At 51.9% G+C, this 26,007-nt stretch overlaps 1 protein-coding gene across 4 annotated transcripts in view; it reads left to right on the top strand.

The window, feature by feature from the left end:
* The window catches only part of GDPD5 (glycerophosphodiester phosphodiesterase domain containing 5), an 83,285-nt gene that overhangs the window by 46,989 nt on the left and 10,289 nt on the right, over positions 1-26,007 (top strand). For 3 of the 4 annotated variants that reach the window (XM_054699546.1, XM_037522980.2, XM_054699545.1), the window contains exons 4-10: positions 10,754-10,857; positions 14,413-14,506; positions 15,154-15,213; positions 19,578-19,676; positions 19,817-19,910; positions 20,336-20,481; positions 25,710-25,792. In XM_054699546.1, coding sequence (XP_054555521.1) covers positions 10,754-10,857; positions 14,413-14,506; positions 15,154-15,213; positions 19,578-19,676; positions 19,817-19,910; positions 20,336-20,481; positions 25,710-25,792 — 680 coding nt within the window. Of the gene's footprint in view, positions 1-10,753; positions 10,858-10,904; positions 11,037-14,412; positions 14,507-15,153; positions 15,214-19,577; positions 19,677-19,816; positions 19,911-20,335; positions 20,482-25,709; positions 25,793-26,007 lie in introns of those variants that run through there. The other variant, XM_054699547.1, reaches the window with a different exon arrangement.

Genomic DNA, 26,007 nt, shown 5'->3' with positions numbered 1-26,007 from the left:
TGGAACCGTCTTCCAAAATAGGCCACTTTTGAAGTCTATTTTAAGCTTGTGTGACCCTGTCCATCTTGAGGGTGGGGCTCCAGGAAATGTGAGTTATTCAAGCTTTGGAGATGAAGGCATAGTCAACTGGCTCCTCCTGGCACCCCAGGCCCTGTGCCCTCACCTTGTTCTACCAGTCTTGTCTGGGATGTACTGGTTACTTGTTCAGTCAACAAACCTGTGCTGACACCTGCTATGGGCCTGAGGATCACAAGTATATCAGACCTGGACGGGGTTTGATGGGGCACCTAGGTTTGAGAGGGGACAGATAGGAACCCATACACCCAGACCACCCAGGGTGATCAGCAGAGGCCCAGGGAAACCCTGGGCACAAGAACTTGCCTGAGCTGGTGCCTGGAAAGTTAGCCAGAGTGGGGAAATGTGTAAGGTCAGGGAGCTGCACATATAAGAGTGTCTTGTATTTGGGAATGGAAAGCAATAGGCCCCAATGTGGCTGTGGTGTCAAGAGGGGGGACAGTGTTCCTAGTGGGCCCAAGCCTTGAGATAGTATTGGGGAGCCTGTGCTCCATCCCGGGCAGACTCTGCAGGGGCCAGAGTAAATCAGAGAGGATGCTCTGAGGGGCCTGAAGTGGGGGCTGGGGAGCACAGGAGGTCAGATAAGAAAGGCTGAGGCTTCAGCTGGGGCACGAGAGGGACGAGAGACACCTAGAAGGTGTGATCAACAGACTGGCTGTGGAAGAGATTTTGGGTGATGACTCTTCATCATCCGGTGATTTCCAGCCTGGCTGGGTGAGGCAATTCCTGGAGACTGGAAGCCAGTGTGCTGTGCCCTCGGGGTGGGGGAGGGGGTGATGGCGTGAGGTGGGGCTTGGGGAGGTGGAGTGGTCTCTGCGGAGTCCAGGAATAGCACAGCGGGTAGGTGGAACCAGACATAATAAATCTCCCCATGCACAATTGCCTGACTCCTGGGATGGGAGCCCCCTCCAGCCATGGCAGGGAGACACCTGCTGCAGGGAAACGCCTGAACTACCTCCCCTCACCCCTCCACTGCAGCCGTCCCAGATAACCTCACCCTTGCACTGCTCTGTGCCTTTACTCGGGCCCTTGTACTGCTTGTAATGCTCTTTCCTTCTTGGCTCTGGATCATTGCAAATATCCTTTCGGCTTCTATTTTTTTAGTTTTTTTTTTTTTTTAAGATTTATTTATTTATGCATGCAAGAGCTGGGGTGCAGACCAGAGGTGTGGGGGGTGAGAGGATACACCAGAGACAGGAGAGGTCTGCTGCGCCATGTGGGTTGCTCTCTGGCCGGTCGGCCAGGGATTGAACTTGTGCTGCAGTGGCTGTGGATAGCTTCACAGTGCAGTGCTTAACCCCTTGCACCGCCAGGAAGGCCCAATATCTGTTCTTTTAAGAAGTTCCCCCATCCCCCTACCTCAAAGTTCTCCTCTTTCCTCTTCTAGGTCCAGTGGCTCCAGCCTATGATGGTAACTTTCTTTGTCTCCTGCTAGACTCTGAGTGTTTTGAGAACAGGGCCTGGGCCTCAGAGCAGGGGACCGGGCAAGGACTGGTAGGACAAGTGAGTGAGCAGATTATTTGAGGAACAAGTGAAGGAGTCAGTTAGGAAACAGGCCTGTATCTTGCTAACCACGTGTGTGAGGCAGGACCCCTGGTGTGGGGTGGTCTGGAGAGGGTGGCTGCCAGGGAAGGGTGTTGACTCAGCCATGAGACCTCCCAAGCCACCCACAGTGCTGGGGTTGGGTACTGCCGGGGGCAGGAAAGGGAGGTGAGTTTCCCAGCTGGTTCCCCACTTTCTTTCCTGTTAACAGCAGAAGGGTTTGTGACAGGGACGGGGGGCATCCCTGTTGTGACAGGAAAGAATGGATCCCACTCAAAAATCAAGGCAGGCTCCCTGGATGAAGCAGCTTTGGGATGTAATGGGATACAGGGTGTAACTGACCTCAGCCAGATGCACCTGGACATTCCTGGCCACTGGAGCTGTGGCCTGGATTCGACCCCTCTCCAGCAGTGGCTTACTGTATGACTTTAGGCAAGACCAGATCCTCTCTGGGCCTTGGCTTGCTGTGGGTCAGATGGAGGCATAAATCCATGTTCCAAAGACTCAGTTATATAACAGACACCATGTACCTCGTGTTCTGTACAAGCAAGACCACGGTTTCAGCCTTGGGAAAAAGCATCCTCCCTATAAACTGTCAGAGGGCTGGTTGTTCCTTTCTCTGGCACTTTGGGAAAAGGAGGCCCAGAGCTTCAGTTTTCACTCTTCTAAAATGGAGGCAAGTCCTCATTTTATCCTTTAAACTTGCAGGGTTGCCATGAGGATAAGAACTTGGGAGATAATATTATTGCATCCGTGAGAGCGCAGAGAGGCTGGCAGACCCCAGCTGGTTGCAGCGCAGGCAGCTGAGGATTTATGGAGGCAATAAAGCCATGCCGTCTCTGGCCCTCAGCATCCCCTGCACCCCACCTAGTGCCAGTCTGAATGGTGCTGAGGGTGCCCGTCATGGCTGTACCATACTCCAGGGAAGCAGTTATACTCTTGCTCTTGTGTTCCATGACTGCCCTGAGTGTATGCTTAGGGGGCAGGGGTGGAGCAGGAGATAGTGGGGCATCAGCAGGGGGCCATGACCACCCAGCTGCCCTGTGACCTGGCAGGGCCCTTTGAGGGGTGCCAGGTTAATCCCTCATAAGGGCTCCCAATTCTTTTGCTCATGTCTCCCTGTGGACGGACGAAACCCACAGGATGGGCGGGGAGAAACAGGGTGCTCCGGGCCGGGTTTATTCTCTTGCCTAATGAACCACTCTGTGTGCACCCCAGCAGAAGCAAGGGCAGACAGAGGGCTAATTGCTCAGCTCTCTGAAGCCCAGGAAAATAAATCCAACCTCTTAAGCTGTCAGAAGCTGGCTGGGGGCGGGGAGTCTAATCCCTTTCCCTGCTCGGCCCTAATGCTGCAATACATCTCAAACCTCCCAGGCCGCCCCCTCCCCTATATCTCCTGGGCCAGGGCCAGAGTAATCCTGCCAGGGCCTGCCTGCTTCTCCCTTCTGGAATAGAGCTCCCAGCTGACATTTTCTAGGCTTTTCCTGTGTATCCCTCCCCCACTTGGAACTTGGTGAGGGTGGAATAGGCTGATGATGGAGGATCTGGCCTGCAGGTGGGCAGACTCAGCAGGGTAGGCACCCCTCATGTCTCTGCAGTCCCTGTGGGCCGCATGGTGCTGAGGGCACAGAAGGATTCTGGGGCCTCAGAGCAGAGCTGGAACATAGGGGCCACATGGGCCAGCGCTCAGCCAGACACAGCTAGTTCATAGGCAAGGGATGCTTCAGAACAGACCGGAAAACCTAGAAACCATCCACACACATCCCAGGATTCACTGTGTGGTAAATGAAGCTAAAAATTATTGTGAATATCACAAATGCGGTAGGGACAGCTGAAGTGTCCATTTGGTGAAAGTAAAATTAGATCCCTGCCTCTTACCTCAAACCAAAATAAATTCCAGATGGATTAAAATGTGGGTTTTTCCTAATTTAATTTTATTTATTTAGGTTTTGAACAGAAAGGGCAGATATATTGAGATCCCTGCAAGGGAATAGGGGCGAGATGGAAGCTAGCGTCTGTGCCAGTATTTTTCTAATTTTAAATGCCTTTTTTCTCTTTAGGCAGCATATATTTGTTAAGAAAATTCAAACAGCTTGGAAAGATGTAAAGTAAAAGAAAATCTAATCTTAATGCTTTAGAGAAAAGGCTTTCAGACTTCTCTCCATCTACATATGCATCCACACGGAGCTGTGTGTAGATGGGTGGATTATAGATTTTAATGTAAATAGTGAGGCTGAGAAATTGCCAGTATAAAATATGATAAAATATATACTCTCAGGCCACCTTCCTTCAAGCAAAAGGCAGAACCTATAAAGGGAAAGAGGAACAGATTTGACTGCATTAAAGCTTAAATTTTTATATAAATAAAATTAAAGTCAATGATAAAATAAGAAAAATTTATACTCTGTAGGTAAAGGTTAATACTCTGATGTAGAGAAGGCTTTTATAAGCCCATAAAAAGCCAGGGGCCTCTCTGGTGGCGCAAGGGGTTAAGATGCAGCACTATGAAGCTATCCGCAGCCATTGCAGCACCGAGAGTTCAGTTCCCGCCAGGGAGCTACCTACATGGCGCAGCAGACCTCTCCTGTCTCACCTACTGCTCCCCTCAGCAGTGTATTTCAGTAGATCTGCCTGTTCTGCTCCCCACTCTGTCTCTGGTGGATCCTCTCATGCCCCGCATCTCTGGCCTGCACCCCAGCTCCTGTATGCATAAATAAATAAATCTTTTTTTTTTAAAAAAGAAGCCAGGTGCCTCCCTGGTGGCACAGGTGGTTGAGCGCCGCACTGTGAAGCTGTCCGCAGCCTCTGTAGCATGGGTGCGATCCCAGCCGGCCGGCGAGATTCCCATATGGCGCAGCAGACCCCTCCTGTCACGCCCACTATTCCTCTCAGCAGTGTGTTTCGTTAGTCTGCCTGTTCTGTTCCCCACTCTGTCTCTGGTGAATCCTCTCACCCTCCCGTGCATCTGGCCTGTACCCCGGTTCTTGTATAAATTAAAAAAAACAAAAAAGAAGCCAGTTCTCTGCAATGAAGCCTGCCTTGCTCCATGCCTGTAATCCTTCCCCTCCATCCTTGTCTCTGACTGAATCAAGGCTCCCTACCCTTATTATTTCAACAAACTTTGCTGCAAGTGTCTCTTCCTCCAGGAAGCTCTCCAGACCTTCCCTCCTCCCATAACACTGGCAATGTGCACCTAAGCAGCTGGTGCTTGGCTTGTTCACCAGACTCATTCCTAGGACTGGAGTTGCCTGGGGCTAATCACTCATCTGTACATTGCTAAGGGTGGAGTCCCAGCCTGATTCATGGTTTGTTCATTCATTTATTCATTCATTTATTTAGTGTCCCAGCCTCTGCCCAAGTGTGTAGAATCACTAGAAGCAAGTGGTGGTGAGGATATGGAGAGGAGATGCTGGAATTTATGAGGTGTGAGGTAGGGGTCTGAGTGCATGTGCAAATAACCCAACACCATCTATTGACTTTTCTGTCCTTTCTGCACTGGTTTACCATGTGTCCATCCTATATCCATGCTTCTAGGCCCCTCCTTTGCTTGAGTCTCAATTTCTCCACTTCTTAATTGGACCTATATAATGAATAAGGTGAGTTACATGATCTCTGAAATGTTTTGAACTCTTAATATTCCAGATTCCCACCCTACTCCACCGAGCCCATTTCCTCCTTAGTCAGACAAGGATAATTACATGTCCTGCTCCTTATTGCTTTGGGACACCTGGAGATGCTGGAGGCACCCAGACTTGGTTTGAGTTCTGGCTCCACGATTATGTCTGTCTGCCCTTTGTGACCTTGGGTAAGGTCTTTCCTCTGTTTTGCAAAATTGTGGAGAGGCTGAGATAAATTGAAGCAAATGGAGGGCTTTTATGAGCACTCCCCACCCCAACTTCGTGACGAGCATATGTAGATCTCTATCCTCCGCAGTCATCGTGGCGGGTTGCCAGTGAGTTGGGACTGGCAGCTGTCCTGCCAGGGTCTAATTCTGTCATCTCTGCTGGCTCCTCCTGGGACCACAGCCCGTGAAACCAGGCCTGACCTCTGTCCTCGTGATCACAGCACCTACCCCGGACGGGGTAGGCAATCTGGCTGACTGTCCTCAGCAGCTAGAGAAATTTGGTGTAACAGGGGCGGGGGAAGACTTGATCACTGTCTTCACATAATTAAAGGGCTGTCAGACGTGAAATGATAATTATAGGAAGGATCGAGGATTTGGCGACTTTCAGCTTACATCTGTAATCGTGGACCTGGCAGCCTGCCCGTGAGGTAGAGGTGATGTCATCCCTGTGAACAGAAGAGGAAGCTGAGGCTTGAGGTCCTGAGTGATTGTCCCACAGGCACGAAGCTAGTGGGTAGGAGGTCAAGAATTAAAATCCACCTCCTGGTATCCTCCAATCCCTCATCTTTGGCCCCAGTATTTCTTGCCCTTTTGCTGGCCTTGTTCTGTGTGGTCTGAGATACCTGGGTGCAGGGTGGCAGTGGAGGAGGCAGATTTTAGTTGCATTTCAGAAAAGGATAGAAGGGAGGGAAATAACTTTTGCAGCTGTGCCGATACCATACACATCACAGATCCTTCTGGACTGACATCCCCTTTGGTTGTACAGAGCAGGAAGCTGACACTCAGAGAGGATAAATAAATGTCATCTCCAAGGTCGCCCAGTCAGTAGTGGCCACTTAGGACACTGGCAGACTCTGTGCTGCTGGACTCCCAGACACCTCTGCTGGCTGCTATCTTAGGAGGAACATCTTTGGGTCCAGAGGAAACCACATAGCATCCAGAGTTCCCATCCTTGCAGCTGCAGAAGCAGAAATCTGCAGTGTTCCTGGCCCAGGATCTACAGAGAGGGCGACAGCGGGGGATAGGAGTCCAGCGGGACATTCTGGGCCAGGACTCTGAAGATGAAGTGTGTGCCAAGGCCAGGGAGGTGGCCCCTATCTAGGTGCTATCCCTAGGCAGAGTTCAAGCTCCAGGTTCTGTTTGGACTTCAGGGGAGATGCTGTGGGCTGAGGTCCTGAGTGTAGTCTCTGTGCATCCTGGCCTGGGGCTGCCTTTGGGTCTGGGGCAGGCCTGGGCGCACACAGCAGAGGCAGAGCCTCACCTGCACTTCCTGTGCAGAGCTGGGAATTGTGCCCATCTTGCGCTCTGTGACTGTCAGCCCCAGCAGCTAATAAGCTCTCTTTCCCTGTTCTTCCCTGAATGCAGATGGCTCTGGGTGGGTGAGACAGAGATGAGAGTGGTAAGGAGATGTGGCAATCAGCAAAAGACAGTGGGGAGGAGAAATGGGCATGGGAAGGGGAGGGGGCGAGTCTCATCTGCCTGCAGGGTGAGGCAGAGAATGGGAGGAGGATGCAGGGATTTGGGGCCCTGTAGCCTGTGGGGCTGGGGTCTCGGATTTGCCATCATAGCAGCTACCCTCGGAGCAGGAAGGGAATGACTTCCCCTCTGCAGCCGGTGCCACCCCTTCCTCCTGTGCTTTCCCCATTGGTTCCTCACGCCAGAACCTCTCAGCACCCTCTTCAGTGCCCGATGCCCAGGTCAGTTCAGGAACTGCTAACCTTTGTCCTGCATCCAGGTGGCTGAAGGCTCTAAACAGAAGACGGGTTCACCAGGTTGCCTTCCTTGGTAAGGGGTAAGGATAAGCTTGAGGAGAAGTCTGGGGTTGGCCCCAGCACCTCCCTGTGTCACATCATGTTCACCCACTCTTCTGTTCGTCACACCCTATCCAGGTACCCCCGTGTGCCCCGTTGTACATGGGCCTGGGTCATACAGAGATAGCATGACCATCCCTGCCCTGACGGGGTCCACAGGCTGGAAGGTCCCTTACTTTGTGCCTCTTGACCTGTGTCTCCCCATTTAATGTCAACCTTCCAAGGTAGAGGTTCCTCTTTGCATTTGACAGGTGGAATCCGGGGCTCAGAGGAATTCAGTAACTGACCCAAGTTCTGTCTACTCTGAGCCCCGTCTCTTTTCATCTTCACAACCCAGAATGCGAGTGAGGGTCAGAGTAGCAGGGCCAGGAGAGACAGAGAGGCTTCTTGAAAGAGAAAGAGGTTTGGCCTAGGGGTGGGCCTCAGAAAGAGAGGCAAAGTGAGCACAGGGCTCCAGAGGGCAAGGCTGAGCTTTTTGGAGAGTAGTTCAGGGCTGGCTCCCACGGGGCTGCAAGACACCTGGGTTCAGTCCCCCTCCCACTCAGTGACCTTGCGTTGTTGCTCCTGCTCTCACCTCTGCTCGCCACACTGAGCCTTTGTGTAAATTAGCAGAAGGCAGGACCTTCAGCCAGCATCTGCTGGGAAATCGTCACCACATGTGTGCACACCAACAACAACCACAGTATAGTGGCTCTGCCGGCCTTGGGGTCCACAACTCACTCAGCTGCAGGCAGTGGCCCTGCTCTGAGGCTCGTGACTTCAGACGGGTAAATACCCAAAATAAATCATCCCAGGCATTGTGCAGACCGTAAGTGGTGTCAGTGGGCTGTGCCCGCAGCACCCTCCCAGCGTGGCAGCTTCCCCGTGGCCCGCCTCCCGGGAGAGCAGAGCCAGGAGGGCTTGTTAACAGGCGGAGCAGGCTGGGCCTCCCTTCTGCTAGGACCATTAGTGCCGCTGGCAGCCTCTTTGTCAGGGAGCTGATCGCCAGTTCCTGGCCTTCCCTTCCCCTTTCTTCTTGCCCATCATTCAGTTTCTTCCTCTGATTGTTCTTAGAATAACCAGCCGCCTCCCGCCCACAAGCCTGTCTGTGGTTGGGGCCTCTTCACCCCCACCTACAGGCTCCCTGTGGCCATGGGGCAGGCTGCTGGCTTCCAGCTCCTAGGACTTTGGTCCTGATCTTGCCTCCAACCTGAACTCATGCCAGGATGAGGGTGCTGACTCGGATGTGCAGACCAAGCTCTGGGCTGGGGGCAGCCCCTCAGCCTTCAGCCCCAGGGCCCTGCCATGGAAGCAGGCCTGAATCCTGACTCTTCTCTGCCCCCAACAGCCCCAGCCATTCTCAGGTCAGGGCTCCATGAGGACATGGGGCTTGCTCTGCCCCCAGGGTCTTTCCATCCAAGCAAGATTTGACCCCATGCCTTTCCATAGATGGCAGACACAGCAGCCCGTGCGCTGAGAGCTGTCTCCCACCTGCCCAAAGGATGGGTTCCAGGCATCATCACTGTCATTTCTCTGTTTTTGGACAAAGCAGCGCTAAGCGAGGCGGCCTGGCACGACATGTGGTGGCTGTAGTTTGTCACCCGGGCTGGAGCCCTCCTGCACCAAGTGGAGCGTGGAGTGCTGCGCGCAGCTCAGCAGGGCTGGAGGCCTTTCCAGCTGCTGGGAGAGGCTGCTGTGGGCCTGCAGGAGCTCCCTGCCTGTTGGGCTGGGTTCTGAGCACCTGACTTGTGTCATCTCAGTGACTTCTCCCATCAGCCCTGTGGTGTAAATGCAGCAGGTCTTTGAATAACATCGTTTCACTCAATGTTGTTTGACTCTGATTTTGATGAGGTAAAAAAAAAAGAGTCCCTGCCAATGTTGAACAAAACGACCTTATTGGCAGACCTGGTTTTGTTGTATGGGATTTCGCTTAATAAAGTCACCGTTTTCAAGAACCTGTGGGTGATGTCAAGTGAGGACTCACTCTACTGTTACTGTCTCCTTGACAGAGGAGGAATCGGAGGCCGGAGAGTTTACGTTGGCTGTGACCCCGAGGTCGTGGAGCTTTTACGTGGAAGTCAGGAAGTCAGTTCAGACACTGTGCTGTCTCCTATAGTGCAGGATAGAGGCAGTGAGTGGATCCTGGGCATTGAGCAAGCTTCCCTTCCTCATCTTATGCTCATAAATGTTAAGGGAGTGCAGCCAGCTCAGACCCTCTCCCAGCAGAATCCACAGCCATTTGGGAAACACAGTCACATGAGCAAACCACACAGCACAGAGTATGAGTTTAAAGCCAGGAACACTGATGCTGGGGGAGCATTGAGCAGGGAGTGGATCCAGGTGGCAGGAATGGAGTCCAGGAAGGCTTCACAGAGGAAGTGACATCTGTGTCAGCTTGAAAAGCGGATGGGAGATCAGGCAAACAAGTCCAGGGACAGTCGCCCTTCCAGGTGACAGAACTGGCTGCGGGGAAGGGGATGAAGTTGGACCTGAGGTGGGGAGGGGGACCCTGATTGGCTAAGCAGAGAGGAGCCATCAAGTGGGTAAACTGAGGTTAGAGCCATAGCTCTGGGCTGGCTGTCCTGTCCAGGCCAAGGGGCCCGGCTATTCCTGGGCGAGCAGTACCTGGGCTGCCCCCAGCCCTCCAGCCCCTCCAGGGGAGGGCAGACTTGCTTCCTTCCAGTGCTGATTTCCCTTCAAGGAGTGCTGGTTCATTCTGATGTTCTCAGCAGTTTTCCAGAAAGCAGGATGTTCCCAGCTTATGCTTCCGAGATAAGGGGTTGGATGAAAGCAGGTAAACCCGAGGCCCAAGCAGGAAGCTCTTTCAAACCTCTAAGTGGCCCCTCAGGAAGCAGCAATGCTGGGTCAGTGGCCCTCACCACTCTGCCTCCTCCTCAACAGGAGACAGAGGTGACCTGGTGCAGCCCAGCGGGGCCTGGTGCCTGGCTGGGCACAGAACACTGTATTTCTTCAGGTCTTTCACGTGAGGGTTAAAGATCTTGTCTTGAATTCTCCACTAACTTGCTGTGTGACTTGGGCAGGTGGCTTTGCCTCTCTGGGCCTCACTGTTTTTATTGGTAGCTGGGCAGAGTGTGGAAAGAATAGCACCTGTTTTGTTAGGTGTGTGTGAGGAGGAGGGAGGCGGGGGATGTGACCTCCCAGACTGCAGATCACCTTGGTGCAAAGGCTAAGGGCAAACATGGGCTTTTCTCCTGGGGCCATCACCAGAATGGGGGTACTGAGCCACACTGGGAAGATCTCAGGCTGCAGCAAAAAGGACCCAGCTCTGGGTGGACCCCTAACCCTGCTCCCAGTTTCCCACCATTCTGCTGTTGTACTGGTCACTGCCCCTCTTTGCACCTCAGGCCCCCACAGTGTAAAGAGGCAATACTCCCTGCCTGGGAGGTTTGTCTACAGGAGGAGTCGGGCCCTGGGAGGCAGCCTGAGGTGCCAGCCCCTGACTCCATGTTCTCACTCTGCTCTTCTTCACTCTGCTCTGCAGTGGGAACGCCTCTGGTTCCTGCTCCTCACCTTCACCTTCGGCCTCATACTCACCTGGCTCTACTTCTGGTGGGAAGTCCACAATGACTACGATGAATTCAACTGGTGAGTAGGGCAGGGTGGGCAGGGACAGGGGCCTGGTAGGATGAGGGGAAGGTCTTGGGTTTCAGCCTTCCCCAGGCAGGTTCTCAGAGTTCTGCCACCAGTTCTCTGTTTGACCTTTGGAGCAGGGTCTCCATCAAGAGCAAGAGCTGGCAGGAACTAAGACCCACCAGGGAAAACAGGTAACTCCTTCCTGCTGTCCTGCTATCATTGAAAATAGAAACATAAGATGGGCAGGGATCAGCTTGGGCTCCCTCTTTGTAGACAAGAGCCCCAAGGCCCAGAGAGACCAAGGCATCAGAGGAAGACACCCCATGCCCTCTACCTCCTCACAGTTTTCACAGGGCCTGGGGCAGGGCTGACAGACATGATGGTGCTAGGATAGCTCTGGGTCCTCTGAGGACACCAGCCTCAGGTCCGGTGGCAAGGCTGTCTGAGACTGGTACTGGGTGTAGGAAGACCCTGTTTTTTCCTTTCCTGTTCCTGCCTTTGTCAAACAGTGAATGGCCATGGAAGGAGGGTGGGATCCTGTGTTCTCATGGGCGCTCCTCCACTGACAGGTGTGGAAACAGACCCCGGGTCATACAGTTACTCTGCAGAGTTGGGGCTTGTGGGCCAGGCCTCCTCACTCCCCATCCAGTGCTGTGTTCTTTCTGATCAGAAGTTCAGCGCATTGCGACTGTGAGCAAGTCCATGCTCCTCTACAAGCCTCAGATTCCTCTTCTGGTAAATGGGATAACTCCAACCTCTCCAGGTCATGGATGAAATGAGGTGACAGCAGTAAGAGGGCTCAAAGTTCCACAGAATCTTGAGGGCTGCTTCCTAGGAGGGCAGATTTCCAGCCCGCAGGCAGTCGGGATGTCAGAATCTGGAATTCCGGCACGCTGGGCTTCTGCAGGCCGTCATTCTAGAAGCCTGTGATGATCCTGAGATTCTGTCCTGCAGTCTGGGCACCTGCTCCCTGCGTCTGTTATTAATGAGCACAATAAAGGATGTACTGCTGTCCCCCCAGCAGCCTGGCAAGATGAGCCGGAGCCCCAGCTGGGTCCCAGAGGGGGCCCCTGGCCTTTATTAAATGCCATAAATCAATTATTCATCCTCGCAGGTGTCCAAAGACAGGCACTACGATGGGTAAATGGAATGTTCTCTCCTGGCCCTCGACTGCAGACCTTGGGCAGTTCTGCAGGACTGGAGGTCTGCTGCTGGAAGATCATCAAGTCCATCCCCTCAGGCACAGATGGTGAAACTGAGGCCCAGAGAGAGGCAGGGCTCACTATGGCCACACAACCTGTTAGTGCCAAGAACACATTTTAAAGACAATGTGAAGAGACTGAGACCTAGGGAGGTTAAGTAGCCTTCCCAAAGTCACACAGCAAGATGCAGACAGAGCTGGGACAGGGACTTGAGCCTGTCTGACTGTACCATGCTGTTCCCAGAGCTACCCCATCTAGCCAGAGAATGAGCTCCCTGCCACTGGGTGATTCAGAAGACTGGTGCATGCCCTTTTGGGGATGCTGCAGAGCTTGGAATTTAGGGATAACCTGAAGAGCTGCAGCTCCATTAGCCTGCCACCTCAGTTTTTTTTTGTTTTTTTTTTTAAGATTTATTTTATTTATTTATGCATACAAGAACTGGGTGTAGGCCAGAGGTGTGGGGGTTGAGAGGATTCACCAGAGACAGAGTGGGGAGCAGAACAGGTGGATCTACTGAAATACACTGCTGAGGGGAGCAGCAGGTGAGCCAGGAGAGGTCTGTGCACCATATGGGCTAGCTCCCTGGCGGGGGATTGAACTCATGCTGCAGTGGCTGGCAATAGCTTGATAGCACTGAGACTTTAACCCCTCTGCCACCAGGGAGGCCCCTGCCACCTCAGTCTTTTGGAGCCAGTGCTGGGATTCAGGAGCCCCTGGCCCAGCCCTCACAGTCCCAAGAGGCTCTGGGGATAGTTCATGGAGTAAGCGGATGTTAGCAAGACTCAGCTGTTCACACTGGGTGAGGAGAGCCAGGGAGGGACCTTCTGTCTCTTGCTGTCCAGGAGGGCTCTCTGCCGAAAGTAAGAGACAAGAATTTGGCAGAACTTTCTCAGGAGCAGTTTTAGAAGCAGATCTCCCGCCTCTTTGGGCCTCAGTTCCCCCAACTCTTAGTAAGATGTCAGCCAGACTTGGTGGTCTTGCCGGCAGTAGATTTTCCTCTGAAATCTGAGTGAAGGCCAAGGGAGGCTGCAGGGGAGGGAGGTGTGTCCTCACAGTGTCCCGTCCCAGTCCCCTGCCAGGGTGGCAGCAGGCCTGAAAACAGCTTAACTGCTCAGATGACCTTGAGGAAATTGTTCCCTTTCTACAAGCCTCATTTTCCCCAGTTGTATGAGGAAGATGTGGGTGGTGCAGTCTTTCTGTAGAGCCACTAAGGAGTACCTCTCAGGAGCCCTAAGAAATGCATTCCCCGGATGGTTTCACTTGTATGTGGAATATAAAGAAGCCAAACAAAGATCAGGAAAAAGACAAAACTTGCAAGCTGACCATAGAGCTGAGTCATACTGCAGGGGAGGGGGTGAGAGGGGTACACGGGTGGTGGGGAGACGAGCACAAGGGACTGTGGTGATGGCTCACGGGTGCTTTGGTGGTGGGAGATCTACGGGGGCTACACCTGAGGGGAGAAATAAAATGCTGTACAAAAATGAACAACAATGTAAGGGGGAAAGAAAGAGAAAAAATGCATTCCCTTGGCCTTATATTTCTACTTGTGGGAGTCTATTCTGGGGAAATAATTAGTAATCCAGAAAGATATGTACAACATTCTTTTTTGTGTGCTAATTTACAATAGTGAATAACTGGAAACGATTAATTGCCGTTAGTAGGAACTTGGCTACCCGTGGTATAATATTCATTCAATAGAAGATGCTGTGGTTGTTAAAAAAAGATCACACGTCTTAGGATTTTTACTGACATCAGGAAAATAATGTTACCAATAAGAGTGGACTGAGTGCTCACCACGTGCCTCGCCTCCTTTCATCCTCAAGAAACCCCATGAGGGTATTTGTTATCCCCATTCTGTAGATGAGGAAACTGAGGTGTCAAGATGTCGGCTATTACATTCTATCAAGCCTAAGACCCCACATTTTCACCTTGAAATTGCAGCGAGCGTCACAGCTGATGGCACCTTCGAATAGGGAAACCTATGGGCGCTACAGGTCGCCAAAAGGCAGAGCGAGGATTTGATCCAGCGGGCACCTCCCTCCACAGCCTTGCTCTGACTTCCATGCTATACAAAGTGGGGTCCCAGCTTTGCTGTTGATATATAAGTCTGGGGTGTGCCCACTGGAAGGAAATTCAGCCCAGTCTTGGTAACAGTAACCCCTGGCCGTAGAACCACGGGGAATGTTGCTTTCTCTGTGCCTCTGGCATACTCAGGCATTGTCCGTGAGGCCTCCACAGGCCTGACTGATGGTCAGGGAGACTGTGCAATCATTCCTGAGTGGGAGGGCCTGGTCGCTGGGCCCAGTTGCCCAGGAGCATCCTGTTTCCCTTGGAGTCCTGAGCTCTGCCCCTTCTCCCCTGGCAGGTACCTCTACAATCGCATGGACTACTGGAGCGACTGGTCTGTGCCCATCCTCCTGACCACGGCTGTCGCCTTTACCTATATTGCAGTCCTCCTGGTATGTGGGTTGTTTCAGAGGGTGGGGGGGGCTCATAAGGGAAGGGACATGGCCTGTGTCAGGCTGGAGGAGAGGATCTTCCCTGGTATAAAGAGGGAGCCAGCTTTTCCCAGGGCTTTGGACTGCTGCCCCTCTGGGGCCTATGCCCACCAAGGTGGGAGGTCAACTTGCTTTTGCCCCATCCTAGAATATTATCCCTCTGCCCTGACCCACTGAGAGCCCTCCAGCTATCTAGGCCCACTGCAGACTTCCTCTCAAAGGAACTTCTGCTTTGCTTCCTGCTGCCAGTAATCTATTCACTCAGGTCCGGCCCCAAGCTGGACTGGGGAGCAGGGTGGGCTCGCGAGGTGGGCTCAGTCTGTTTTCAAATCTAGAAGTCCCCAAACATTAATTTGGCAGTCCAAGGACAACAGGGTCCAGTGACCTCTTGAGAGGGAAATCCCAGAAAAGAAGGGGGGCTGGAGGCCTTGAATAACCTGGGAGAGGCCAGGCTTGGGGTGGGCTGGGCATTCCTCTCACCTACAGAGAGGCTTTGCCGACTGTGCTGAGCCAGGCCCGGAGCATCAGTGGGGAGGTGTCTCCAGAACTGGCAGAAGCCTCTGGTCACGCTCGGTACCCTAACTGCCGCCCCGTGGCCCCCTCTTCAGATCTTGGCACTATGTCACATTGCTGTGGGACAGCAGATGAACCTGCACTGGCTGCACAAGGTAAGGGCTCCTCCAAGGGGCTAGGAGAGGGCAGGGGAGAGGGCAGGAGGCCGCAGCGACAGAGAAAGCAGTGTCTAGGCGCTGGAGAGAAATCATCACTGTCCTAGCAGCTAACACCCAGCACTCCTGATGTCCCTGCACTGTTCTCCGGCCCGAAGCAAGTCATTTCCCTAACAGCAGCCCCGTGATGTAGGTGCTGTGTCCCTCCCAGTTTGTGGTTCGGAAAACTGAGGCACAAAATGTGAAGTCACCTGCCCAGTCTAAAGAGAGTAAGTGGGGCTTCCCCGGTGGCGCAGCGGTTGAGCGCTGGGTTGTGAAGCTGCCCACGGCCTCTGCGGCGCCGGTTCCATCCCGGCTGCTCCTCCCAGCTGCTCCCCGGCCACCGGAGGAGGGTCCCACATGGCACGCAGACCTCTCCTGCCGCCCGCTGCTCGCCTCAGCAGTGTACTTTGGTCCTTCTGCCTGCTCTGCTCTCCACTCTGGTTCTGGTGAATTCTCTCACCCTCCCACGTTTCCGATTGTGCCCAGTGCTTGTATGTATAAATCAATCAATCAATCAATCAATAAATCTTTAAAAAAATAAATGAATAAAGAGAGTAAGTGGAGGATTTCAGCCAGTGGCCTCAGAGAACCCGCTCAGGTCACAGCTCCTATCTCAGGCCCCACCCCTGCCCAGGCCTCCGCCAGAGCCTCACTCTCTCCTCTTATTTCTCTCCTGAGCTCCTTTCAACACTCTGATCCAGTGAAGTTATTCCCCGCCACTCCCACTGCTCCCGGAAGGACCCGATCTCCCCCATCTCCCCCGCCCAGCACTAGGGCCCTGCATGATGTGGTCCCTCCCATGGCCCCAACTGTTGTCCTGGGCCCAACATCCTCCGCTCTGCCACGTGAAACATCTCAGGCCTCCCAGCACGTCTGCCTCTTCTCTACTAATCCTGCCCTCCCTCTCTCTCGGACCTTTCCTCATCTCTCTTGCCTAAGCAGGTTTCTCAGGCTGTCCCAGCTGCTGCTCCCCCTTGTCCATTTCCATCCAACTCCCCTACCCCAAACCTCCCTAGTTGGGGAGCTCCCTATGGGCCAGAGCTGGCTTTCCCCATCTTCATGTTCCCAGCGCCCCACTTGGGGTTGGCCCCGAGCGGGGAAGCCGTGCTCTCTTGCTGTTTATTGCACGCATGGTGAGGAGGGGGTGCTGCTGATGCTCCTGGTGAACCCGCTGACTGGGAGCAGCACAAGAGACCCTCCCTGCCAGGAGCACCGGGGCCTTCGAGGCAGGAGAGCCACCTCTCTCCCCAGGGCCTGGCTCAGAAAGGGTGCTCAAATTAGGGAGGGGCAGATGTGTCTGCAAGTACCATGAGCCTAGGACATGAGTCCAAAGTGACTCTGAAAGGAGGGGCCCACTTCTATCTAGAAGGGGGGACATGGAACAGGAACTGGGTGAAGGACATGGTGAGCCCCAGTTGGGCTGAGGTGCAGGAGAACCTCCCTAGTTCACAAGCTGGGGAGTCAGGCCAGTTGACTGCAGAGGTGATGGGATGCAGCCTGTAGCTCCTGTCCCCTCCCACCTCGCTCCTGCTTGTCATTCTGTCCTGAGGCCTCCTCTGCATCTCCGTCTCTGCAGTTCCCTTTTGAGGTACTTTCTTCTCCCCGTTGTAAAGCTGCCACTTGAAAGAGCTGCACCAGCTGGCCCCCATGTGGTGTGCACACCCTGGGTCCTGCTTTGCTCTCAGCAGGCCGGGTCACACCTGCTTGATCCTGGCAGAGAGGCCCCTGGACACACTGAGCCTGCTAGGGCGGTGGATCAGTATAGGGAGTCTCCTGGAGGGGGGGGATCAGACACTGGTGCCAGCTCTGGGGTGCCAGTCCTGCCTGCCTTCCCCCACCCTTCCTCCCCAGGGGAATCCGCATGAGGACAGTCCCTTCTGCAGAGCTCATCCAGCCTTCAACTCACTGGGCCAGGAGGGAGGGAGTTCCCTGGGGCTCAGAGTATTGAGTAGGGGCTGGAAATTTTCATTCTAGCATTTGATTCTAAGGAATCCTTACTATTTTTCTAGTTTGTTTGCTGTGTTTGAACCTTTTTATTGGAGGGAGAGGGGAGGGTCCATCTAGTACATTGACATGGTTCAAAATTCAAAAGGTAGGTGGGACCTCCCTGGTGGCTCAAGGGATTAAGTCTCAAAGTTTCAGCACTATGAAGCTGTCGGCAGCCAGACCTCTCCTGTCTCACTTGCTGCTCCCCTCAGCGGTGTATTTCAGTCCATCTGCCTGTTCTGCTCCCCACTCGGTCTCTGGTGAATCCTCTCACCACCCCCTCTTTGCACCTCTGACCTACACCCCAGCTCTTGTATGCATAAATAAATAAAATAAATCTTTTAAAAAAATTAAAAAGATAGGAAAACAATACAATGCAAATCTTCCCACAGTGTTTCCAGAGACCTTTTAAGCATATGCAAATAAACATTTCCTTTTCCCCTTTTCTTTAAACAGAAGTAGTAGCCTACCTCTCCTTAACAGAATTTCTGGAGTTCACCTTCTCCTGAGCACATTAAGAACACATGTCTGTCACAGGCCCCTGCCCCATCCATGTCTAACCCACAGCTCCCAAGGGTTCCAGCTGGGCCCCTGCTGACGGGCCTGATCCCAGTCACGTTCAGTCCATTGCCAGGGCACTGTGGCAGGGGTCTAGGTGGGGTAAAGTGTGGGTACTTTTGTAACTTTGATAGTTCTAACCAGATGACCTCCTTGCCAGGGACCACCAATTGGTACTCTCCGGCAATCTGACTGCGCCCATTAAAGCAGCCCTGCTCATAAAGTCTCCGCAGATTTCTTCACGTTTGCCTGGGTAATGGGTGGAAATGGTAGCCCCATGCAGTTTTTGTTTTGCTTTGTTTTTTTTTTAATTTCTTTGTTGAAGAACTGGGGTGCAGGCCAGAGGTGCAGGGGGTGAGAGGTTTCACCAGAGACAGAGTGGGGAGCAGAACAGGCGGATCTACTGAAATAACTGCTGAGGGAGCAGCGGGCGAGACTGGAGAGGTCTGCTGCGCCATGTGGGTCAGCATCCTGGCCAGGATCTAACTCAGGCCATGACAGTGATAGTGCTGAGACTGAATCTCTAGGCCCCCAGGGGCCACTGTAGTTTTAATTTGCATTCCCCTTCTGCTGAGTGAGACTGGGCCTCTAACGCATGCTTAAGTCATTTGCATTTTCTTTGCTATCATCTGTCTCTCCATAGCTTTTGCCCTCTTTGCTATGGGATTTGGTCTCTGCTTATTTGCAGGAGCTCTTTATAGATTCAGAAAATCTGCAGCTGATGAACTGCAAATTGTTCTTCCCACTTTGTTGTTCACCTTGTGACTTTGTTGTGTTTTTTGCTATAGAAACTTTTTCTTCTCAAGGATTTGAATCTGTCATTTCTTTTTATGGTCCTGCGTTTTGTGTCAGACTTAAAAGTCTTTTCCACTCCATGGTTAGAAATCATTTCTCTCTGGTATCACCTGGTAATTATACATTTCTACAGTTTTTAAACATTTAAAAAAATCTTTTTGTGAGTTATTTTAGGGGCATAGTGTGATTGTACTTTGTTCTTTTTAGATGATGCGCCCGTGTTCCCGACTCTGTGGAGTGATCCCTCCTTTCTCTTCTAATTTGATATGATACTTTTATCATCCACTAGAATTTTTTTTCAAAAGATTTATTTATTTATACAAGAACTGGGGTACAGGCCAGAGGCATGACTGACGAAATACATTGCCGAGGTCATCCACTAGAATTTTAAAAATATATTTAGATCTATTTCTGAAGTTTTTATTTATCTCTTTTCTCTCTCTAGTCTCACACTGGTCCCACATTTAATACTACAGTTTTTACCGTGTTTTAATCATGATCTTTCTTTGGAGAGTCTGTTTCCCCCAAGTCCTGAGTATGGCAAGGCCCAGGATGTAGCTGGGAGGGAGTCCTTTGTAGCAGGCTGGGTACTGTGAGTGGGTCCAGGTGCCCCTTGGGGACTCCTCCCAAAGCCCCTGTTTCCCAGAAACCCCTCCCGGTTAGGGCTCCAGGAGAAGTCCAAGGGCCCAGGAGGTAAAGAGGAGGCTTGAAGAGTGCTTGGGCTTTCTAGTAAATAGGAGGCCTTTCCCCGAGATGCTGCCCTTCCTACTACTCACCACTGCAGCATCTGCCTGCGCTGGTTGCTCTGCCTGGCTTTCTTTCAATCCGTGCTGGTCTTTTTCCCTCCTACCTGCCCTGCTTTTAGTCTCCTTTGCTAGCTCCATTTCTCCCGTCTCTCCTGTCGCTCCTGTCTCTCAGGCATCCTGAGGCTCCTCAGATTGTTCAGGCTCTGACCCTCTGCCTGGTGGCTTTTCCCCTCCTAGATTGGGCTGGTGGTCATCCTGGTGGCCACGGTGGTGGCCATGTCGGCAGTGGCTCAGCTGTGGGAGGACGAGTGGGAGGTGCTGCTGATCTCTCTGAGGGTAAGTGGGGTTTCCTCCCCTAAAACTGGAGACAGAGTTGCCTGCCCCATGGCTAGTCAGACGCCATCGGACCAGAGTATAACCAGAGTGTCCAACATGACTGGGAGCCAATGGCCCCCCTCTGCCCCGTCTCACACCAGGGCACAGCACCATTCCTGCACATGGCAGCCCTGGTCACCATCACCGCGCTCTCCTGGATCATAGCAGGACAGTTCGCCCGCATGGAGAGGTCCTGTGAGTACGACTGGGTGGGACCTGCCTCTCCTGGGCCTTCCAAGTACCGAGGCCAGCTTGTCCTGCCCTCACCTGCATGTTACCTGGGTGGCCAGGGGCTAAGATGGAGCTCTCACTCTTGGCGTGGGGATGGGGGGGATAAGGAGGGGTGGATTTCTGATTCAGAGTGACTGGAAGGTTCCATGGAGGGTTACAGACTTGCTGGCCTTGCTGAGTCCCTGTATCTAGAGGACCAGCATGATTCTTCCCAGAATGATTGGGGGATACCTTGGTGACCTGAGGTCCCCTCAGATCATCTGAGTGCTGACAGGTGGAGGGAAACGTGGTCCACTGTCCCTCCTCAACCTACCCAGGGCTCACAGGGTGGGGGGTCTGGTGGGAACAGAAAGGCTTCCCCAGGCAGCACTCATACCCTGTGTCTGCAGCCTCCCAGATGGCCATTCTCTGTACCTTCCTCGCTGTGCTGTTTGCCCTCTACCTGGCCCCTCTCTCCTTCTCCTCTCCCTGCATCATGGAGAAAAAGGACCTGGGCCCCAAGCCCACCCTCATCGGCCACCGTGGGGCCCCCATGGTGAGTGCCATCAGGGGGTCCCAACAGTCGGTTGGGGGTGGGGTGGGCAGAGCTGCCATTCCAGGGGGAGAGGGCCAAAGATATGAGGGGGAGGACCTTGGACCTTGTAGGGAAATAGATATAGATATGATGCCTGTAATGCCTGTAATATAATTTTAGCAACAATTTTTAGCCCCTGTTGGGGAGTATAAAGGAAGGGTTGATGAAAAGGCCACATGAAAATACTTGGATGGATCAAATCCGGAAAAGCCCTGAAGGCATCTTAGTAAAAAGTTTTCACTTTTATCCAGGAAAGACATAGGTGGGGCAGGCATCAGGCCAGGGCCAGATACTGCTGGACTCTGGGTTTAGAAGGTTCTGGAGAGACATGCGGGGTGTGGGGAGAAGGAGCGGTAGGTGTGAGCCCACTGCTAGGGGAAGGCGTTGAAGTGGATTGAAGGGAGGGAGGAAGGAGTCGGTGTCCGTTCATTCCTGCTCCCGCTACGCACCGGGCACCTGGTGAGCCAGAGGCCCTCCTTCCGGTGAGAGGGCAGCTGGGCCCCTTGGCAGCGTTGGGGGCCTGGCCAGCCTCTTCTTTTACTTGGTTTCCTCATTTTGTGCCCTGGGATCATGAGAAAGCCTGGTCTGGAGGGTCCAGTGAAGCAGAAGTTAGCGTGTCTGAAGTGCCCAGCTGTGAGCCTGGTACACAGGAAGGAAGAGGCAGACATTCCCCTCATCTTGGGCAGCCCTGTGCACAGCTCCCTCGCCCACAAAACCTCGCCCCCCAACCCTGGGTCTCCGCGGAGCAGTACCAATGCCCGCCTGCTGGGGGCGTGTGGGGCCCGTGAGAGCTTGTTCTTACTTTTTTTTAATGTTACAAATATTTATTTGTATTTGCAATGTTTTTCATATATTTTTATTATTATTTGCTTGATTCTCAATATAGATATTTTTAAATGTAAAACTTTATAAAATTATCCATAATCCCACTTTTTTCATTTTCTTATTTCCTTTTTTTTTCTTTTCAAATTGGTGCATTTTTTAATTTTTTTTTTATTTTTTACATCATTGTTCATTTTGAAACAATATTTGCTTCCCCCCACCCCCTCAGGTGTGGTCCCCATAGAGTTTCCTTCACCAGTGTACCCGTGCACCATCACCGCAGTCCCCTGTGCTCCTCCCTCCCTCCCTGATTCCTCTCCCTCCTCCTCCCCTGCAGGATGTCTCTGGTTTGTAATTGTCCGTTCTTGCTTTGTTGTGTTTTGTACTGTTGTTATTTTTTTACACCGATGTCTTATTGGGTTTCCCTATATTCTTGCTATAAGTGAAACCATCGGATATTTTTCTTTTTCTTTCTGGCTTATTTCACTGAGCAGAATTCCTTCTAGCTCCATCCATGTTGCTGCGAATGGCATGAGTTTATCTCTTTTGATTGCTGAGTAATATTCCATTGTGTATATGTACCACATCTTCTTGACCCAGTCATCTGTTTTTGGGCATATGGGTTGTGAGCTTGTTCTTGATTGTCACAGAGTGGGAGCGCTGTGGTTTCGCTGAATCTCAGGATAGTCAAGGAGGACTACAAAGTAAATGTTTTGAAAGGAGGTGTCAAATCTGACAGGACTGCAAATCACTCCGAAGATCCTTCCCCTGCATGTGGTGCACGTCATTGTGTCCATTTTCTAGATAAGTCTCAAAGTTCTGTGCCCTGAGCTGCATCCTGGTGCTCTCCCACTACACCCCATACTGGTCTCGACACCATGGAGGCAACCAGCCGGGAAAGGCTTTGGAATCAGAGAGATCTGGGCTTGGGGTCCAGTTTTGCTACATGCTGCCTGATGGATGGTTGTCATCCATCCCCTTGGAGTCTGATGTAAGGAAATTAAAAGGCAGCTTTCTCGGGTGGGTGGGGCCCAAGGCTGTGGCTCCTGCCCCACCAGATTACCCACCACACCTACTCTGGAGTGAGGGGACCCCAGCATGGATTGGTTTTTAGTAGAAAACTTTCAAATACTCACAGAAGTGGAAAGAAGAGTATAATGCACTGTATAATGAAGAACATGATGGTAATCTAATACCATCATAACATTTGTCAATATTTTTTTGCTATTCTTGTTTCATCTATCTCCCTGCTTTTTTTATGCTCTAGTATTTTTTTTTTAAGATTTATTTATTTGTGCATACAAGAACCAGGGTACAGGCCAGAGGTGTGGGGGGGTGAGAGGATTCACCAGAGACAGAGTGGGGAACAGAACAGGCAGATTAACTAAAATACACTGCTGAGGGGAGCAGCAGGCAGACAGGAGAGGTCTGCTGCACCATGTGGGTAGCTCCGTGGCCAGGAATCGAACTCGTGCAGCAGAGGCTGTGGACAGCTTCACAGGTTGCATCTTAACCCCTTGTGCCAACAGGGAGGCCCCTTTTGCTCTAGTATTTTAAAGCAAATTCCAGCTATTACATCTTTTTACCATTCATACTTCAGGGTATATCTCTAATGCAGCAGGAACTTAACATAGCCACAGCCACAATGCTGCTGTTTGCCTGACCAAATAAATAATTCCTTTATTTTATCTAAGATTGAATGCATATTTAGTTTTTTTGTTTTTTTAAAAAATATCTTTTCAGGGACCTCCCTGGTAGTCTGGGGGTTAAGTCTTAGCACTATGACCCCTACGGCTTGAGTTCAATCCCCGGCCAGGGAGCTGACCCACATGGCACAGCAGACTTCTCTGTCTCACCCACTGCTCCCCTCAGCAGGGTATTTCGTTAGTCCGCCTGTTCTGTTCCCCACTCTGTCTCTGGTGACTCCTCAACCCCCCCCCCCTTTCTGGCCTAGACCCCAGTTCTTCTATGCAAAAATAAATAATAATTTTAAAAAAAGAAAATGAATTAAGTTTTAAAACATATATGTATATAATATATATTATATATCTTTTAGAGAGTTGAGTTGTTAAAAAGCACACATGGTGTATCTGGTTGACATCTAAGTATATTTTCATCTGTAACTGTACCCTTCTTTTTTTTCTGTGTGCTGTTTACATGTTGAGGTAGCTGAGTCATATGTCCTGTAGAATTTCCCATGGGGTGCATCTGACATTCTCATGTGGTTTTTGAGGGATGGACACGGGGTCTAACACAAGCCCTCTGTGTGTCACTGTGATTGCAAGTATATCTCCCGGGAATCTCCCACTGGCACTTCCTGAGTTCCCAGGTTGGCCAGAGAAGGCCAGGCTTCTATACCTCTCTCCAGGAGGCCTGCACCTAACCCAGAGAGACCTGAGTTTTAAAAGCCTCTTTTAGAGGCCTCTGAAAAGAGGCTTTTAAAACAAAGTCCCTCCCCCAATTTCTCTGCACAATCCCCCCCCCCCCCAACCAGGGTCTTCACAGCCCCTGCTATGACCCTTTGTAGCTCCCTATGTAGGCCCAGCCTACATAGGAGGGGGTGTTGGTACCTCTTGAGTGGTCACTTGTGGAAGGCCTGGCTACAGGACATTTAAAGGCCAGGTGCTCAGATGTAACTGAATCCTGCTCTACTTCTGGGACACTTAACTGGGAGACAGGGAACAGGTTCTGCAAGGCTGCTCTGCTCTGGGGAAAGGGAAGAAAGGAACTCACTTTGTAGACATACTAATGCGTGTTATCTTGTTATAGAGCAGCCCCGATATTAAACGGGTTCCTGGGTGTGGGTCCTCACCCGCGCGCTTTAAAGGGTCTTATGAATACTCTACTACAGACACACACAAAAGGTTAATAAAAGGTTTATTTACAAGAGAAAAGGAAATAAGGAAAATGTACAACTCAGGGAGAAAATAGGGAAATAAAGTCTTTAATGCGTCCTACCCGATCCCACGACCTGGAAACCCAAAGTCACTCTCAGAGCTGGCCCGGCCGCTGCGAGCTGGCGGAGAGCCAAAAATGGGGGATCCTCCAAAGCCCACGTGTCTGCCTTTTATATCCACCTGGCTGCTTAACCCCACCCTCAGGTCCCAGCCACCTTCCCTTTGGTGGTGATGGGATTTGGAGTTCCCAGTGTCTTTGACTTTGACCTAGGGTGGGGGTGGAGTCCACAAAGCCTATATGGAATTAGCTTTGGGACATCCTTTTCCCCCTAACAATCTCATCTGTGAACTTGATAACTGTAGCCCACTTTATGGCTTAGAAACTGAAGTTCTGGAAAGTGAGTGAGGTGGTGGCCCAAGTGGTGTCTGGGAAGTGGAATTGCTCCTTGCGTCCAGGCTGCCTCCCCGAGGAGAGGAGTGCATTATGTGGTGGGGAGCAGCACAGCCAGAGGGAGAGGAGATGGAAATGAGTGGGGGTGGGTGGGAATGACTTGGGCTTGGGAAGCCTTGCCACCTCACCCCCTCACTGCCTGCTGCTCAGTCCCTGTCTTCCACCCAGCAAGTGCCTGCACTAGCCCAGTGCTCGGCGTGGTGCTGACCTCCAGTGGCAACAAACGCTATGACAGGACTTAGGGTAGACAGAACTAGCCTCAGAGATTTTAGAAACCCAACCCTCCCAAATGGGAGGACCCTCAGAGAACAACAAATATACACCCCTACAAGGGGTAAATGTGGAAAACTGAGGTTCACGGGAGTAATAGTTTCACCCAAGGTCATGTGGCTAGATGATGATTGCCCTTCTGATCTTCTGGTGCTGATTTCCAAGGTTAACAGCTGTCATTATAATCACTTTCTGTATAACAGGCAACATGCTAGGGGCTGATAATCCAGGAACCAATCCAGGATATAGTCTTGTCATGTCTGTATAGATGAGGAAACCCACTGAAATCACCCGATACCCACTGAAACTCTGTCATCCCATCTACCCATTCCTCTGCCTCTGGGTATACATTCAGCCCAGCCCCAGACGGCCACACAGGCAGAGGGCTCTAAAAAGCCCTCTACCTCCAGTGCCTAGCTCAATGCCTGAAGACACCAGTGATAGCACAGCGACTGTTGCTACTGCTTATTAAGTGGTAGCTACATGTCAGGCATTTACATATATTGGCACTAGCCACCCCTGTCTCCCAAAACCTGTGAGGCGGCCATGATTGAGCAGATGAAGAAACTGGGCTTTAAGAAGCTGCACAGGTTGGAAGGTGGGGGGAGACCCACACAGCTACTGCTTAGAAGAGTCAGAATTCAAATTGCGCCTGTCCCAGCCTCCCAACATGGAATGTTCTCTGTTGGCTGATGAGGGGCACATCAGCTAAGTCTCAACTCTCCCCTTACCATTCCTTTCCTCCCCAGCTAGCCCCAGAGCACACACTGATGTCCTTTCGGAAGGCCCTAGAGCAGAAGTTGTATGGGCTCCAGGCTGACGTCACTATCAGGTAGGTGTGGGGTTTGGGAGTAAGGTATACCTCCTTCCACATCTCCCCACCACCCCCCCACCTCCCACCCAGCATCTGCATCTGGGTCTCTGCTAGAGAGACCTCAGTTCCCAGAGCCTTGGAGATGGGAGGGTGGAGCCTCAGATCATCCACAGCAGGTCAAGCGCATGGTAAATGCTAATCAACCTTGGGCCAAACTCCAAGATATAAAAGAA

This window comes from Talpa occidentalis, unplaced genomic scaffold, assembly GCF_014898055.3.
Source record: "Talpa occidentalis isolate TD23 unplaced genomic scaffold, MPIMG_talOcc4v2.1 talOcc4.3, whole genome shotgun sequence".
Classification (NCBI taxonomy): Eukaryota; Metazoa; Chordata; class Mammalia; order Eulipotyphla; family Talpidae; genus Talpa; species Talpa occidentalis.
The sequence above is the reverse complement of the archived record's forward strand: the minus strand, read 5'-3'. Positions and strand labels throughout refer to the sequence as shown.